The sequence below is a fragment of the Labrus bergylta genome, chromosome 17 (genome assembly GCF_963930695.1).
Source record: "Labrus bergylta chromosome 17, fLabBer1.1, whole genome shotgun sequence".
NCBI classification, from domain to species: domain Eukaryota; kingdom Metazoa; phylum Chordata; class Actinopteri; order Labriformes; family Labridae; genus Labrus; species Labrus bergylta.
In genome coordinates, this window is record NC_089211.1 from 18,386,869 (window position 1) to 18,404,610 (window position 17,742).

The 17,742-nt window shown below is 39.5% G+C and overlaps 2 protein-coding genes across 2 annotated transcripts in view; both read right to left on the reverse strand.

The window, feature by feature from the left end:
- Positions 1–471: 471 nt before the first annotated feature.
- Positions 472–9,271, reverse strand: kcmf1 (potassium channel modulatory factor 1). The gene is made up of 7 exons (XM_020651509.3): positions 9,072–9,271; positions 6,916–7,083; positions 6,369–6,508; positions 4,653–4,754; positions 4,342–4,525; positions 3,006–3,300; positions 472–2,134 (listed from the first exon to the last, which is right to left on the reverse strand). The coding sequence occupies exons 1-7, from the start codon at positions 9,085–9,087 to the stop codon at positions 1,870–1,872; spliced, it is 1,170 nt and encodes a 389-aa protein (XP_020507165.1). The 5' UTR covers positions 9,088–9,271; the 3' UTR covers positions 472–1,869.
- Positions 9,272–11,468: 2,197 nt separating this feature from the next.
- Positions 11,469–17,742, reverse strand: part of itga1 (integrin, alpha 1) — a 51,911-nt gene continuing 45,637 nt past the window's right edge. The window contains exons 23-30 of the mRNA XM_020651536.3: positions 17,626–17,715; positions 16,575–16,677; positions 16,341–16,457; positions 16,103–16,201; positions 15,493–15,597; positions 15,245–15,340; positions 15,037–15,150; positions 11,469–13,589 (exon numbers count right to left, since the gene is read on the reverse strand). Of these exons, the coding sequence (XP_020507192.1) occupies positions 13,533–13,589; positions 15,037–15,150; positions 15,245–15,340; positions 15,493–15,597; positions 16,103–16,201; positions 16,341–16,457; positions 16,575–16,677; positions 17,626–17,715 (781 nt within the window). The 3' untranslated portion in view covers positions 11,469–13,532. The remainder of the gene's footprint in view (positions 13,590–15,036; positions 15,151–15,244; positions 15,341–15,492; positions 15,598–16,102; positions 16,202–16,340; positions 16,458–16,574; positions 16,678–17,625; positions 17,716–17,742) is intronic.

Consider the following 17,742-nt stretch of genomic DNA (forward strand, 5'->3'; position numbering starts at 1 on the left):
ATAAACATAAAAACCATTGATTTTGTCTCTCAACCACGGTTAACAATCTAGTCCCCAAAAAGTGCTAAATGGAAACAGAGCAGTGCTCCATGATCGAACAGATTTCATTCCTCTTCTTTGTGATGTTTTCATACATTTGATTTTCAATTTGTTATTTCATTTAGGTGTCACCAGCAAAACCCTTTGACCTTTTCTACATTTGTTAGCGTTATGTAAACATTAACACATTTAGAACAAAATAAAATAAAGTTTTAGGTCTGGCACGGTGGGACATGTTTCAATGAAGTTGCAGTAAATTAATTTATAAGGTATATTTTATGTTTTTAAAGCTGCCTATACCTGGTTTAAGTTGTTGACAAATACAGCCCTGATAAATGCTTCATAAAGGGTTAAAAGAGTTTTAGTTCGGGGGCCAACAGATCATTATGAAATCATTGCCGCTAAACACAAACAACACGAGATGCAAAGGTGTGATGGTCTCTTGGTTTCATCAAAAGCTGTGCGCAGTTTATATTTATTGTATTCTAAATTTACAGATTTAAAAAAAAGTGTTTGCCCATGTCTTAGAACCATTATGAAAGGTAACGCACAAATTCCATATACATCTCATTGTAATTTACATAGAGGGTAAAAGTATAGGCATGAAGGTGGCATTATTCAGATTAAAGGCTCAAAAGAATCAGAAAGAAAAAAACATGAATAAATAGAAAGTGCTAACCTTAGCAGAAAAAAAAAGAAAAAAAAGAATACCTTCTCATGAAACAAATAGAGGAAAACAAAACCGCAGTGTGGAAGGTCTCAAGCTCCTGTTACCCAAAGAACAAACAAAAAGAATCAAACAAAGCCATCTAAAGCACGTGGTCTGATACCAGAGACAAGTGTTAAAACACCAACAGACAAACTGTAGTAGAGCGACTGTTATTATTTATCAGTTATGAAGTTTACGGTGCCTAAACAGCTTATCACTAAACATTAACATCTAGGAAAAAAAACAGAGGCAAACTCTCTTTTCTTCTCTTCCTAGTTTTCATCGGATGCATGAAAGGCATTCTGGAGCTGAGACACGCGCACACGCACACACACACACGCACACGCACACACATTGCAGCGTTTCTTCAGAAGCTACAGCTGGATCCAATTGTTTCTCTCTTCTCCTAAACAGAAACTAACAACGTATATTGTTAGTTAAATTTCTGCATGTCAGTTTTTTTTTTTTGTGAGGAACTCAATTTAGCAAGACTTAAACATGTTTGAAATAACCATTTTTAAAAACAGTTGAAAGCTTTGGGATCTTTTTTTTTTTTCTCTTTTAAGTTTTAATGACAACAAGGTCATTAAAAGTCATGCACGCTGCAAAGAACTGCATGCAGTAGTAATGGTCGCCCATCCAAGCACTTTTTATTTAGTAATAGTCATGAACACACACAGCAGCTTCATGGGGAGGAGCCTCGGCCCTCTTTGACTTTTTGAATGTGGAGTATTTATATGGAGAGCCGTTTGCATGTCACAGGAAGCGAAGGTGTGCCACAGCTGCCTGTAACATTAACCTGATAAAGAAAAGAAAAGTTATGTGGATTGATTATCAACTTCATATATATTTTATATATATTTATAGATTTCTCTTCTCTCGCTCGTTCACTCAGTTGCTTTAGCGCACTCGCACATTTATCCCACTTTCTCTCATTTATTTTTGTTTACAATGTAACAAAAATGGTGACAGGCCTGAAATTACAATCACCAAAAACAAACTCAGAAAATAGAGGAGGGAGGGAGGGAGGAGGGGGAGGAGGCCAGGGAGGACTGCTGCTGTTTGCTGCCCATCACTGACAGTTGCAGCAGAGAGGACACAGTCTGCTTGATGCTCGGACATCAAAGAGGAGGCGGCGGAGGCTCCTTCCCCGTAGAGCGGCTCTCTCTGAGCTGGAGGTTCTCCAGCGCAACATCTAAAGGCATGATTTCCACGCAGCCCATTGCTCCGAAGTCGGCGAAGTCTCGGCGCTCCTCCTCGTCGGAGGAAGAACTCTCCTCGTGCATCAGCGTGGACAGGAGCAGCTCCTGGACGAACAGGCTGCGGTCTGCGCGCTCTCCTTCTAGAAACTGACGCTCTGCTTCAGACATCTTAGGTTCATTTAACCTGCACAGAACAATGACCATTGAATTTAAAAAACATTCACATGGAATACCTCTTAAGGTTATAGTTTTTGTTTACTCTATAAACTAAAGGAACAGGCTGTGAACAGGTACAGGCTGTTTGATGTGTTAAGTTATTAAGAATTGAAAGTAGTATTGATCCATGTCAATGTATCGTCACAGCCATAGAAATAAAACAACCAGAAAAAACGTCTACATACATAAGCCTTTAAATATTCAAACTTTAGATAATAGAGAGGAACAACAAACGCTTGTTACAAGAACATATTTTATGTCTTCCAAGTTCTCGTATTAGCTTGGCTAACTGCTTTCCAGACTGTATTTCAGTTAATGTAGCGCACTTAAGATGAGCGCTCACGTCTAAAAATATGTGAAGACACACAAGGACAAGTCTGCTTATATACTATTGTGTCATAGTTACTTTGATAAACATGGTTACTAGGATAATGTCAGTCAATCTGCTTTAACAAACGTTAACTTGCTTATATTCACAGCTAAAAATCCTCCCCAATAACTCTTTTCTCAAAATAGAGTGACAGAGAATACAAGCTTAAACCTCTGAGCTTAAGGCTGAGAGTAGGGATGTTTGGTCTTAAAGTGGGATTTGTTTACAATAACATCATTGTAGAAAACTGCTAATCGTATACTTTATAATGAGGCTGATTCAACTAAAGGTGGAATACCATATGAACAACTGTCACTGAAAACTTGGTGTGGGAATAATTAACCATCAAACAACACGAGAGCAGATGAACTTAAAACAATGCACTGATGACAGATTTGTAAAAATGTCCAAGTCAACATCACCATCAGTGCTTTCACAAAGTGTCACTTGTGTAACTGGCCACACTCACCGTGCTAATAGGAACTGGGAGCTGTGGGACGAGGACGACGGGTTGTTTTCACCCACAGTGGCAGTGTTGGCGGTTGCTGTGCTGGGTGGAGGGATGGCGGTGCCAGAGTTGCCCGGGTTGTTGCTGCGTCGCGTGGCGTGCCGGCCTGTCTCCACTTGCTGTCGTGCTGCCTGGGCCTGCTGGCGCTCCAACTGCAGCTGCATCTGGAGCTGCTGGAGCTGAGAGGCTGAAGGCCCCGATGAGTTTATCTGGCCCCCCGCCGCACGCCGAACACCTGACAGCTGAGACAACAACTCTGCAGAAGAGAAGAAAAAAAAAAAACAGGACTCTCTGTCAGCTGTTTGTGAAGAAAACGTGTTTTCAAAAGGACAAAAGTGCAGATACATTAAAGAAGATGTGAAGGAGAGTCAAACCTTAAACTGTAAGTATAGTTATTTGGTTTGAGAGCAGTGAGCAAGTGACCAATGTGGTAAAAAATATGATCACCCACAATTTGTCAGGTTTATATCTTCTGATTTTTATTTTAAAAAGAAGAAAAGAATAGAGATCATAAACTATAAAATTCATGCACACGGCAGGTTAATCTAGAATCTGTTGTTTGAGCTCTGCTGGTGTAAACATAGAGTCAAGTACTACGGTGGCCTAGACGGTCAGGAGAAATACAAAACTCAAACATAAATGCCGGATCAAAAATTCTGCACGTTGTGATATACATAAAACAACGGAAACATTTAGAGACATACTTTTCTGTTTTTAATATTTCATCCTTTGTTTGTTTTTGTGTGTTGACAATTTTTCTTCCAGCAAAAGTTGAATTTTTTGGTCATGTGAAAAAAAGAAAGATATTTCCCAGAGGGCCCTTCTGATATCAGTACTGACATTGTAATGTACTGTTTTGTTTTTTTCGATTATGAGCCTCCTAAAACGGTCTAATTCTAGATACACCAGAGCGTGACCCCCGATTTCCACATAATCCGTGACTACCGGGGTCCGTCGGCGGTCCAGTCAATTTCAAAATAAAACACAACATACCGACTCGAGATCATATTTAACTCGACATCATATGTACACAAAGCTACATGATGTTCGCACGTCAATGTGTGTGTAGCCGATCATGGCTGTTCCAGAAACAGTTCCAGCAGGGCATGGCGTGCGCCGTCCGATGGAGCAAAACCGTGGTACTGAAAGATCAGCGGCGAGCATGGAGTATGTGCGGATTTGGAGGTTATTGAAAGGCAACAAGTATCCTAAAGTTAATGTTGATTTGTAGATTGGTTAGCTGTCATACAATAAAAGATTTTGTATGGTAGTACACCGGGCTGATCCTGAGTCTCACCTGCAATGGGGTCCATTGCTTCTCTGTTACTGGGGGTGTAGGTGGAGCTCTGTGATGAGGAGGATGAAAGTCCTCCTGTGGAGCCGCTAGTAAAGTGCATATTTGTCCGCCGTGCTCTAGGACCGCCAAGCCCTCTACCGGGGTGGAACATCCTGCGTACATGTCGAACACTGCTGGACTCATCGTAAACAGGCAGAGTTAAGGTTGAATGCAGTGACGTATTGTAACATTTTTTTTTTATTATTATTATTATTTTTTTCACAAATGTGAAAGTAGCACATGTTAATGTCGTGTAGACAAACAAAGGATATTAAATCTCTTGGCGCTCTGTGTTCAAGTGTGAGGTGAGCTGTGAAGTCGTCTGTGACGTGGTTGGGATCGCCTCCAGGCAAGGCCGCACATATTGGACAGATCTGAAATGAGAGAGGGAGAGGTTCAAGAACAACGATCATTTCCTTCAAAAACAGCTTTTGTCAGACATCATTGGACTAAACAACATGGAAACAAGCACGACTGTAACTTATTTTAAGAATAACGTAACAGAAAGAATAGCTTCTTGCAGCATTGCAACAGTGGCACACTGGAAAGAAGTCATTATAAAAAGGTATCCAGCAGAGAGGTTCATCAGACCCATTTAAAACCAGCAAAACCTCACATATATGCTGCACTAGTCAGCTTTTATTAAACACTAGACTGGATTTGATTTTCAACAAAACAAACATAAAAAGATGATATGAATCCTATTTTTTCCTTAACCATCAATTAACTGATCCCATTAACAAGTACTGCCTGTGTAGCTAATCCCTGACACATCTCGTTCTTCATTTCCATAGAGGTCATTATTGTCTAAAAAAAAAAAAAAAAAAAAAAATCCCATGAATGAGCCACATTGTTGTACTGGCTGACATGTTGATTTACGATTACAATGAAAACAGCTACTGTACTTGATTTTGAATCATTCCAACATTCTCCATCCTGCTGCTGCAAACGCTCATTAATGAACCCAATGTCTATCGATCAACTGATGGAAACAGTCTCTCATAGATGCACCATTTACTCCTCTGTAAACTAAATTGTGAAGGATTATTGTTCTCAGCTGTTAATGAAATGAACATTTAGTGAACCAAGGATTAATACTACAATTTATGAGCAGTTGTAAAGGCCGAATGAAAAAGTTTCCCAGCAAACAAAGTAAAGATACAAAAACATATTAATTACTCATCACTCAATACTTTAGAAGTACTTGGTTGCGTCTGCCACTGAAGAGTCCCTGTGTCTCAGCGACCTCATTTTAGCTTTATGCAAACACAACACAGGCTTTATGGAACAGGTTCACGTTAAGAGAAGTTGGAAAGTATTGAATTAAATTGTTTTTTGGTTTTGTTGATAATAAAAGAGAAAATGGCTAATCCTATACATCAATGCCTCTTCCTGTTGAACATCTGTTCTGTGACAGGACTTGGTTTCACTTGGCATATGTAGTCACCTAGAGTTGATACATTACTAATTGGCTCTGCCCAATTTTTCAATCACTGCTGGTGACGCTGCCATTCGTTTGACAGTTTACCTGCCAGCCTCGCGGGCAGGCAGGTGTCAGCAGCAGCCTGACTCTCTGCCTTGTTTTGCTCAGTTTACTCAGCAATGGACAACGCTCATAAAGATCTTACTGTGAGAAAAAGTAATCTATAAATCTGTGTGTACATCCTGGGAAGTAATTTTAGCTGCTCAATAGTAATAGCCGTCTGACTGTAAAGATGCTGGCGGACAAGAAAACAAACAAATGCAATCCTCATGATTCTAAAATAAAATCAATTGTTTGATGGCAGGTGTAAACACGGCTGCAGGAGCTGCTTTAACAAAGTGATATTATTGATGCACTGATGATGACTAAACCATTATTTTAGGTTTGAAATCTGTTACAGCAAGCCATGATCTCTTGAAGCATTTTTCCAGACATGTTTTATCAACATTGCAAAAGTCATCTGTGTGTGTCACATGCCATCGAAAACAATGTGTCGTTTACTCACCACCTCTGTAGAAGTCTCTGCATGTTCTGAGGTGACGTGCTCCTGTAGGGACGTCTCCGTATAGCCCATTTTGCCACAGTAAGGACATGTGAATGACTGGGGTTGCTCTACTGAAAAAGTGTCTCCTCCATAATACAAGTCTGCAAGGACAACAATAAACAGTGTTTGTTACCATCAGTAATGGCTTAAGTTATCAACACAAATATTGTAGCCTTAGTACCAAATTACACTGAATGAATGACACCACTCATAATTGGAAAGATGATGAAAGTTTTGAAAAGACACAGTCGCCTAAAGTGAGGTCTTAATGTTATGATCATGGTAGTTTAGTTAGAAGCTTTATCAGTGTAATTATTCTAAACAATTCTATAAAAAGACGGTCGTCTCTAATTGTGACCTAAAAACGTACCAAATAATAAGCCTTACACTCAGGTACATACCAAACCTTTGAGCACTGCTACACCCATATATGACACAGACATGATTACTTCACGTATGATCCAAATGCTACACAACCTTTGGTCTTTGTTTACTAGCAGGTCCTCACCATAGTCTACCCTGGTTAATATACACTGCATGGGGTGCTCTGTTGTGTGTCTTGTTGTCGTGGCTCCGCTCTCGTAGCACGATGCGCACAGGTCGTAGTCGTAGCAAATTAAACACTTGAACCGTCTTCCTCTAAAGTTCCCTTTTAAACACGCGTCACAGCTCACACCTGCAGAAGCAAAAAAAAAAAAAAAAAAGAGAGACAGTGAAGTCAAAAATGTGGACCTTACATTACATATGCAAATTCCGTATGACTGCATCTGCTGAACTGTCTGCAACGTCTTTTCTGCAGGCCAGTCTCCCTTACAACAGCATGTGTTTTGGAGAGGCACCAACCCACAAGGGCCAGCAATGAAGAACTCTGACATTCCAACAAACTTCACAAGCAAGGTCTCAAAGAAGCAACTCAGAGGTAACATCAGAAGATATGAAAGCTACTACAGAATTTGTTGCTCTTTATAACCCTGCGCACACATTTTCAAGTAGTCTTATTTCTAGTCAACATGAACCAAAACAGTTAAAAAATAAATGTTTTAAAAAAGACAATGAAGAGAATCAATTTGTATTTCATCCTAACGTGTTCATTCTATAAGAAGCAATCATGTAAAATATGTATGTATCTCTGCTTTTCCACTTTTTACTACATGATTACAGGGGAATCTATCAATGCAAGAACTATTCAGGCTATTTTTGCTATGAGCAAAGTTATCATGAGAAACAATATAACAACTCCTGCCTGCTGACATTTCCTTTGAAGGGAAAAGAGCACCTTCTTTGGCAAACAAGTATTGGGGGAATTTCTTCTGCACAGAGTAATCTGACGTCTTAGAATACAAAGCATCAAACACAAAGAGAAAAACTACTCAAAATGTGACATTAATTAACCAACCTCAGGCCTGAGTAAAAAAAACAACAACTAGTAGTTATCAGCTCTATGTGCTGATTAAAGGTTGGTCACAGTAAACACAGGTTCTAGTATCACCTGAGTAGTATATGAAACTAGTGCCTTCCTTGTGTGAACATACAACAAATTTACACAATGTGTCTCAAATACTTTTTTTTAAAAAACAAAACACTATGCTGTCCTACTTTTAAAAAGTAAATCTAACAACTGAACAACTCCCTTTAGTCATGTAAAATCTATCTGATTTAAATGTGTTCAACACTGACACCACAGAAGTCACTTATCATGCAATAAAAACTAAGATAACTTAATGTTAATGCTTCATGGTGCTTGAAATGAACCAAATGTAAGATAAAGATATACTTTATTCATCCCAGCAAGAAGGGAAATTTAGGTGTTCAAGCAGCCAGCCAGCCAACATGCATACAAACACACAACACAACACATGTATACATACATATCCCACCCATAAAACAAAACAAACATGAGCCCACAATACAGTTTTGATATATGATCACATGCAACTCAGGTTAAAGTCCCATCTGCTTTGCAGTTAACAAATCGTAGCTCAACCCTGGCTAGCTGGTAGTAGCCTGCAAGCTATCAAACTTGGTGACTGGGTTTCTGGTCAAAAAGGCCTCACACACTTTCTGTCTCCTTCTTCTTCTTGATGACAGTGCACAACATTATGTGACCAGACGGGACAGTGTGGCGTTTTGTTTTTTATACATCTCACACCTAACAGGTAAACCGCGACTGTAATAGTGTGAGGTGACACCGGCTGTATTAAAAGAGGAGGGGGGAGAGGTGGAGGAGAGGTGGAGGAGGGATATCATACAGTGTGCAGCTTTTTAGTGCGGGTTGTGTCCCAACATTGAAGTCGCAGCTCGACTCCTTACGTTAGCATCACGTTAGCATCACGTTAGCATCGCGTTAGCCTCGCGCTAACGTAAGGTAACGCAGCACCTTAGCAGCGGCGGCTAACTGCTAATGTTGCCGTATCATCGCGGACGAAGTTACAACCGTGCGGCTCACGTTAGAAGACACGGGAGGTTAAATCACACACGAGGGGCTGCCGATGAACATGTATGTTTTGGTTAAGATCCTAAAACAAGCCGCGAAAAAGCGCTGCACCCCCCCTCCTCCTCTCCCCTCTCTCCCTCCTTAAGCACTTAGCAGAGCTAGCTTAGCTGCTCAGGTAATGTAGCCACCAAAAACCCCAAGGTGCTGTTTGGACCTGTTTTTCTACTCACCCTCATGTCGGGACATCCTACAAACAGAGCCCCCCCGTTCCTCGGGCTCCCCAACGCGATTAATAGAGGGGAGCGGCGCAGTCTTTTGGACACTAAACTGTAGAGGGGGGGGGGGAAATAAGCTTCGACCCTCGCCTCTTTTTTCGAGCAAGATGGATCCGCCAGCAGCTTACAGTTTGTTCTGCTTCCCCTCCCAGAGTGTCACTTCTCGCTAAGTATCGCGAGTGGACGCTAGGCGGCGCACTCCTACATGAAATCACCTCATGGGCTTTTGGGAATTACTAACCCCTCATTTCTGCCTCGCAGGACTCTCGCGTCCAACAATAAGCCGAGTTTTAAAAAAATATATATTATCATTATCATTATTTAAATCAGTGGATAATTTAATCTGAATTATAGTATTATTAAATAAAATTAGTTTACAGCGGAACAAATACATCAGATGTCCTATGAATATAGATAGATAGGATAGGATAGGATAATACTTTATTGATCCCCAGAGGGGAAATTCGGGCGTTACAGCAGCACAGAGAAGAAAGCTCAAAAATACACATTAAACAGAATAGATAAGATAAATAAAAATAAATAAATAAATAAAAACAGGGGGTATATACAGTACAAAATGAATGATGAGGTTAACTGGGGGTAATTGAGAATTGAGACAGTATTTGCAGAGAATGGCGAGATAAAGTGACAAGTGATGACTTGGTATGATAAATAGCAACAAGTTATGTAAAAACAGCAGAGATACTTTATTGATCCCGAGGGAAATTCAAAGCATCCAGTTTGCAGGTTACAAGACGTCACATGACATGAAATATTTGTTACATATTAAACCGCAAAACCGACCATACATGTATATTAACCCGAAAACAGATTTAAAGAATACCCCTAGATCAGGGATGGGCAACTTTGGTCACAGCAAGGGCCACATTCATTTAATTCTCACTGCCAGAGGGCCAAATTGTAGGATACAAAAACGATAACAGTCAATAATGTCTCATATTTAACTCAACATATACCAGTGATCAAATATTATTATGGAAATATTCCTGATTTTTATAATTTCATGGCAGAGTTTGTCATGTTTTTCTTCATGTTTTGATATATAAAAATTGACCTGAGGGCCACATTAAGGGGTTGACGAGGGCCGCATGTGGCCCCCGGGCCGCCAGTTGCCCACCCATGCCCTAGATGAAACAAACTTAAACTGTGCAATTAAAAATAGATTTATACAAGAATTGTACATAACCCGTGCAGGGATAAAAAATATATGCGTAATTTAAAGCAAGAACCTATAAAAAGTTGAGGGGAAAAAATCTGTAATTAGACCTGAATATACAAAAATAAAGAAGTGTTGACCTTCTGAAGTTGTGTTGTTTATATATGTACAGCAATGTTTAAAAAAGCAGATAGTGCAGAGTTATCAAAACAAACATTAAATTAAAGGTGCTATTTAAGTATACATTTTATATAAATACAAACGAAGAGTTGTACAATATGCTACACAACCACTATGAGAAGGTTTACTAAGGCCTAGTTTAAAATAATCATAAATACGTCTTTCAAACATATTCTTGCTGCGGGAACCAAGTTGTCCTTTCCACTTTTCAAAGGTATTCTAAAAATGTTTTAAATTGACCTTAACAAGCAAATGTAATATCCATCTATCCACCCATCTAGAAAACATAAATCTGTTTTCTACAATTCTACAATTCTACAATTCTACAATTCACTTAGCAGACGCTTTTATCCAAAGCGACGTACATCAGAGAGTAAGTACAACACAAGCAAGGATCTAGAAAAAAGGGAACAATGTCAGTAAGAGCAAACGATCAGCTTTGAGTCCGATTGGACACACAGGTGCTGACAGGAAGTGACCAGAGGCAAAGCACAACATTGAGAGCTCTAATCAGTATAGAAACCAACTTATAAGTCATCGTTATCAAACAAAAACAATCGTCACAACCATCATCATCATCAATGATATCGACACCATCATCATTAAGTTAGTAGGTATTCATGAAAGAGCTGGGTCTTTAGCTTTTTCTTAAAGGTGCAGAGGGACTCTGCAGATCGAATGGAGTTTGGAAGTTCATTCCACCAGCGGGGGGCGACAGAGGAGAAGAGTCTAGTCAGCGTCTGAGGACCCTGTTGTGAAGGTCGGATCAGACGCCTTTCATTGGCAGAGCGTAGTGGGCGGGAGGGAGCGTAGACCTGATGAGAGAGTTAAAGTAAGGAGGAGCCGTTTTTGTGGCTCTTTTGTAAGCGAGCAGCAGAGTTTTAAATTTGATGCGAGCAGTAACTGGGAGCCAGTGTAAGGAGATGAACAGCGCAGTGACATGTGCTCTGTTTTATATTCAATATTGTGTTAAACAAAAGGAGAATAATAGAAGATATTTGTAAAAAGTTTTTATTTTTGTACTTAGGATTCAGTTCATCTCTGTGCTGATGAGGACGCATTACAGTCTGACAAACCAGTGCATTACAATGAAGACTTCACAGCAGTGTAGAAGGCTGGGGTAGAGCTCAAATATCTCACTTTGTACTTTTTACCCATGCTCACAAGTTATCAACAGATTGGTAACATCTGAGGACCACCTCAAGTGAGCAAAGTGAGACCCATGACTCCACCCTGGTGCATAAGACTGATGTAGCCCTATTATCTTAAAAAGACTCAGTTACACATTCTGTACATACAATCTATTACATGTGCTTCTTGTCAACAGTGGAGAGTGTGAGCTAAGGGGTATTTAAGAATCAAAAGCGGCCTCCTCTTCTTCTCTCTGAGCTTTTTCGGGGCAGAGGCACGGCCTCCTCAATATACAATATAATCTCTTTTAACATATTGTGTAGCTGTGCAACTTTATCAACAAGATAGAGACAGAAACACAGAAGAATAACTTTGTAGGTGTTGACATCGAGCTTTGACAGAGTTCATTGTTTGCTACGTCTTTGTGTTAAATTTTGTAGCTTGTCTAGACAACAAACCACATACCAATATATCATATTCTCTACATGGCAACTGCTGGTGAATGGTGACACATATTTCTACAGTGGAAGAAGTTGTACCTCCCTTTTCCGAATTAAAAGTTTGATTCAAAATATACTACAGTATTATCTCATCTAAATCATGTAAAAGACGGAAAGCACAGTCAAACATCACTTTCAATGAAAACAAACTAAAGTAGTGGATACAAACCCTCATCTTCATGTATAATTGCAGTTTTCTGTTCAAAATATAACAATATTTACACATTTGTATCAGCTTTGAAATTGTGAGATGGGCCAGATATTTTTTGTATGTATCAAATGTTAATGTCATCATTCATGATACTCGTAGCACCTGAGCAAAAATCATCTTCTGCAACCATTGATCACACAAAAACAACCAATGACAACATCTTTTAAATTACAGGAAAATAGCAAAAACAATTATGTACATTTTTTTTTAAAGCTTTACATTATTGAGGATTTACTAATATTTACAGTACAATCAGAGTTTGGGATGTTGAAGGCGCAGCGTTCTTTAACCAGACCTCATCACAAACATTTAACATCCAAGTTGGGACAATTTTTTTTTGTTTGTTGATGGTTATCTTATTTTGAAAGTATAAAAAAATATAAGCATACAGACCGCACCTTCATCTAAATCTCAGGTCAGTGTCTTTAGTCAACATGGAGAGAGTCGGGATGTGCCACGTTATATTGTTAAAATACCAAAACAAAAAGTAAATGGTATAAAATGCTAAAAGGTTCAGTGTTCTTCAAAACTAATCAGCACATAATACGAGAGTCTACTCTATCAAACAGACTACACATTTCAAGTTCACATATTGTGTGTTGCACAAGGGAATATGCCATTTTACACTGTTGCTGTAAAGACATCGAAAGTGTGTGAGGTTGCATACACTGAAAAACCTGAGTTCTTTTTCCTCTAAAGCTTGAGTGCAGATGTTGTAGCTCTGAAGGTTTTTGTTTGTCTGCTGTATGTAATACAGATAAATGCTTCTATGCCAACAGATGCCTGCTAAGTAATGAGTTCTTCATCTTCCTAAACAGCGGGACCTGATGTTATATCTACTGTATACCTGCAAGAAGCATTCCTAGAAAAAATAGTATTTGCAAATATTCCACATAAAGTAATACTTTGTATAATTAAAAGAGACTGTCCATTAAAGCGCTCTCTTTTTTTGAGACTTCCTTTCAAGCCAGCGTGTTGTAGCCTGATGCTAATCAAAGAACAATTTGTAGGTTTGAAAGTATTTGCAAACATTATTCGACCCGTGCCTTTATTGGAAACAGTGAACGGTATCTGTATTTTCTAAGACGTCAAGTTTCTTCTTTCTTCTTTCATGTCTGTGGGTCTTTTGACGGTTCGTTCCATTCGTCCGGCTGTCTGTTGTGCGACCTGTTAGCTGTGGAAACAGTCGGTCAGAGATCTGCTTGCTGCTGGATACCTCAGTCCATCATGTCCTCCTTCGAGTAGTCCCTGGATTTTCTCTTGAAGAAGCCCATCTGAAGGAGCAGAAAGCTTAGTTACAAAACGAATGATCAAAACAGTTAACTGATGTGAATGACTGTTTTTTAGTAAAAGTATAGTTTACTCAGTGATACTATACAATACAATAAAACATCATGTAATACGATACAATAAGGAACAATGAGCTATATGTTACAACACAGTCCGCTACAATATAATAACCAACATGATACATTATGAATTGCTATGATACGGTATAATCAAGCCTGAGTGACGTCACCCAGCTGTTACTGCAGGGGGCTCCGTAAGGCTCATGGGCAGCCGCCGCCGCCAAGCTGGAAATGCTGTTTCAGTCAACCTAACGACAGGCTTAGAGCCGAAGCTGAGGCGGGTATTAAACCTCTTGACGAACCGTTACATCGCTCCGACCTGTCAATCATGTTAGCTACGTGCCTAATTATGGATAACACGTGTCGTTTTCAAATCAAAAGCCAGCCTCAAGCGGACACTCGAGGAACTGCAGGATTTTGCTTCTCCTCACTGGCTTCATTTAGTGAAATTTATCTTTGACTCCACAGTAGTTCTAAACATCTAAATACAATAAAAACGAACAAAAACCCAAAAGCAAACAATAGTTTTACATCTGTTGCAAGCATCTGTTGCAAGCTTGGACTCTGTAGAGGAGGTGGGTGAGAGGAGGATGTTAGTGAAGCTGACATCCATCATGGACAACCCCTCTCACCCCCTGCATGACACTGTGGGGGCCCTGAGCAGCTCCTTCAGCAGCAGACTGAGACACCCACCCTGCAAGACAGAGCGCTACCGCAGGTCGTTCATCCCATCTGCCGTCAGACTGTTTAATCAGACTGTTTAACAGCATCACCACCTCATGCTACACACTGTGTGTGTTTTTTTAATAACAAGTTACTGTGTAATTTTACTTTTACATTATTGTATTTTTTTATTTATTTAAATGATGTAAATATGTTTGATCTGTTTTTAACTTCTATTTTTATTTTTTATAAGTATATTCCCGTCCCCTGTTTTCTGGAGCTGCTGTAATGCACAAATTTCCCCCACGGGGGATCAATAAAGTTTATCTTTATCTATCTTTATCTTTATCTTCTGAAAACATGGAGATTGATACCACTCTCACCACAAACTTTAAGGAATGATTAGCAGCTAGTTAGCTTAGCATCAAGACTTGGGACAGGAAGATACATTAAGTCTCTAATGTAATTCAAAAAGCAAAATCAATCTGCACCTCTGATGCCAGCTGATAAATATGTTATATATCTGAAGTATAATTTGATTTTTTTGATTTTTTTTTTTACAGCAGTTTACTGTATCTATTTTTTTATCTATATCTTCATCTGTTTTTCAATTTAAATCTTCTAAGATTCCATATTTAAAAAAAAAAAAACTAATAAAATATGGCAAGGTATTCAAAGATCTGAAATTCTCTGCGTTAGGAAATATTACCTTCCAAAGGGCAAAGATGACAAGTGCTAAGATCAGCAGTCCAATCAAAATGCTGATGATGATGATCCATATAGGGATTCCTCCTAAAGTCTCCTTCGAAACCTGGATCTTCACCTAATAAGCACACAGATACATGCGATGAATGTTAACATACACAGATACATTCAATAAAAAAGAACCATACAACCCCTCAAACTTTATGACTTACACTTCTGCTCCTGTCACTGCTGCTCAGTTCAAACAGGTCAGCGTCTCTGGCTCCTAACGTGGCGTTCACCAACATATGCAGACTGGAAAACTCGCCCTGTAAGAAGAAACAACTGTCACTTTTACATCCTCGTCTGTTAGTTTTTCAGTCGTCCTCTCACTTATTTAATTCTTTAACATATTCCCATCTGTGAAAAATCAAATAACACAAGGGGGAACCATCTCAATCATGCGTCACCTTAAACCTACCTTGATGAATGTAGGTTTCCAAACTCGGAAGGTGACGTTGACCTGTCCATATGTAGCCTCGGGGATAAGGCAGCTAAAAGATGCACAGAAGTGGTTTTCACAGCTCTGTAGAGAAAATTAACAAGGATACATTTTTCATGAATTGGGCTCAGAAAAACTGATCTTAATGTGCAGAAGCCTGTCTTACATCAACTCAACAATTTAAGCTGGGATCTATATTTCATAAAGACAACACATTTTTATTTATATCTTTTAAACTTTGGCTTGAAAACATCCAACTGATCACTTCAACTACCCCCCCATAGTTCATTTGAATTTAACTTCCATATTAAGTTCTTAAAATAAACTTTTTATGTGTTAGTTGCCAAAAATATTTCAGATTATGCAAAGGGAGTAATTTATATCTAAATGTATGTCATAACTTGACTTCAACTGTTAAGAGAAATTTTGAAGAAAAAAGACTAGAAGTTGTTTAGTCTGAAGGTTTGCATGCTCACCTTAGTCAGATTAAATAAACCTTTACTGATAACCTTGAAAATGTCGCTTAATCACTGAATTCAGCCTGGTTTCATGAGTAGTCTGTCTACATAAAGCAGCCCTCACTGCTTACCAATATATAAACACCGAGGCTTTCTTTCTTTGGGTCGGGTTTTATAACAGCCGGGGGAATCTTCAGAGGGTTGATCCAGCTATCTGCATCACATATCACCTGGAGAGGGAGAGAGGAAGGTATATGCAGGTTGGTCTGTCTGTTCTGATACAACTGCATGTCCACAGCTGTGTGTGTGTGTGTGTGTGTGTGTGTGTGTGTGTGTGTGTGTGTGTGTGTGTGTGTGTGTGTACCATACCCGTGGGCTGGGGCTGACGTTGGTCAGGTACAGTAAGTGGTTCTGATGAGGAGACAGATGAGGAAACGTCACTGTCAGGTAGAGGGGCGGAGTCTCCATTTCGCCTGACTTGTCCACCTGAAGAGACGTGTGAGATGGAGAGTGAAACTTTAATCACATCCCCATCTGCATACAGCTGTACACTGCAGGTCTACATTAAGAAATCATCACGTGATTTCTGTCAGCAAATGTTACCGTGTAGCTGATGTTGACCTCCTCTCCGATCATCCAGGTTTCATTGATTTTGGCGGGGTACTGTTCCCCTTCTTTGACTAAAATGTGTTCATCCACAGGCCGACTAGAAGAAGAATTCAGACAAAAATTTGATTAGGTTTCACAGTTCTCAATCAGAGATCTATTTTAAAATTATGACCATGGAAACAAATGCTCTCTGTACCAATCAGGGGTGTGTCTAGCAGAGTGGCTAGGGGGTGGCATAGGCCCCCCCTTGAAATCGGATTGGCCCCCCCCCCTGGCCACACGCAAAAATCAGAACTATGATTGGCTATTTGCTTTAACAGAGACAAGACTTATTTCAAACTCAACTATTTAGGCTGTATTGCAGACATCACCCATCTGCTATTGGATATGATAATACTTTATTGATCTCCAGAGGGGAAATTTGGGCGTAGCAGCAGCACAGACAAGTAGAAAAAGGAAAATTGATGGATGTTTTGAAGCCCAACAATGGGAAATCATATCACAACCTAAATGTAATCATGAGTTAAAATGAGTTGTTCACGTGTATAGTTTTAACCGATAAAGAACTGAGATATTGAGATACGTTTGGACCGGGTTGTCAACATGTGGGCATTTTAAAATATTGGCTCCAACCGGAGTTTCCCAGCATTTTGCGGCCAACCTCAAGTGGACCTGCAGTTTATTTGCACTTCCGGATTTGCGTCATTTTTTCAACATCCAAGGTTGCTGCGTTGTTGCAACAGAGTTTTGTGGCTTCGGAAAAAAAAACAGCATAGAGTCAGATAAGTTGCCTCAAATGATGTCACTCGAGTCAACATTGGTAAAGGCTACAAGTTTGAAACTGAAAAAAAAAAAAATCCTGAAGAAAGACTTGTAGCTGCTATAAGCATATGAAAGGCTCATCTCAAACTGTCTTCTGTAAGGTTGATATTTGGGTAATGTAGACGTCTACATTTCCTACCATGAAAGTGAAAATGTTTGTATATTGTATCAACTTTTTATGATGCAATGTGGTTACATTTTTTTAACCTCATCAGCTACTCACACTGAGAAAATGAGTCCAGCTTCATACTTGACAGGGATGGAGATTTGCACTGTGTTGTCATGTAGAGTGGAATCCAGCTCTTCACTGTCGCTGTGGGCAATATTGAGAAAATGAGGA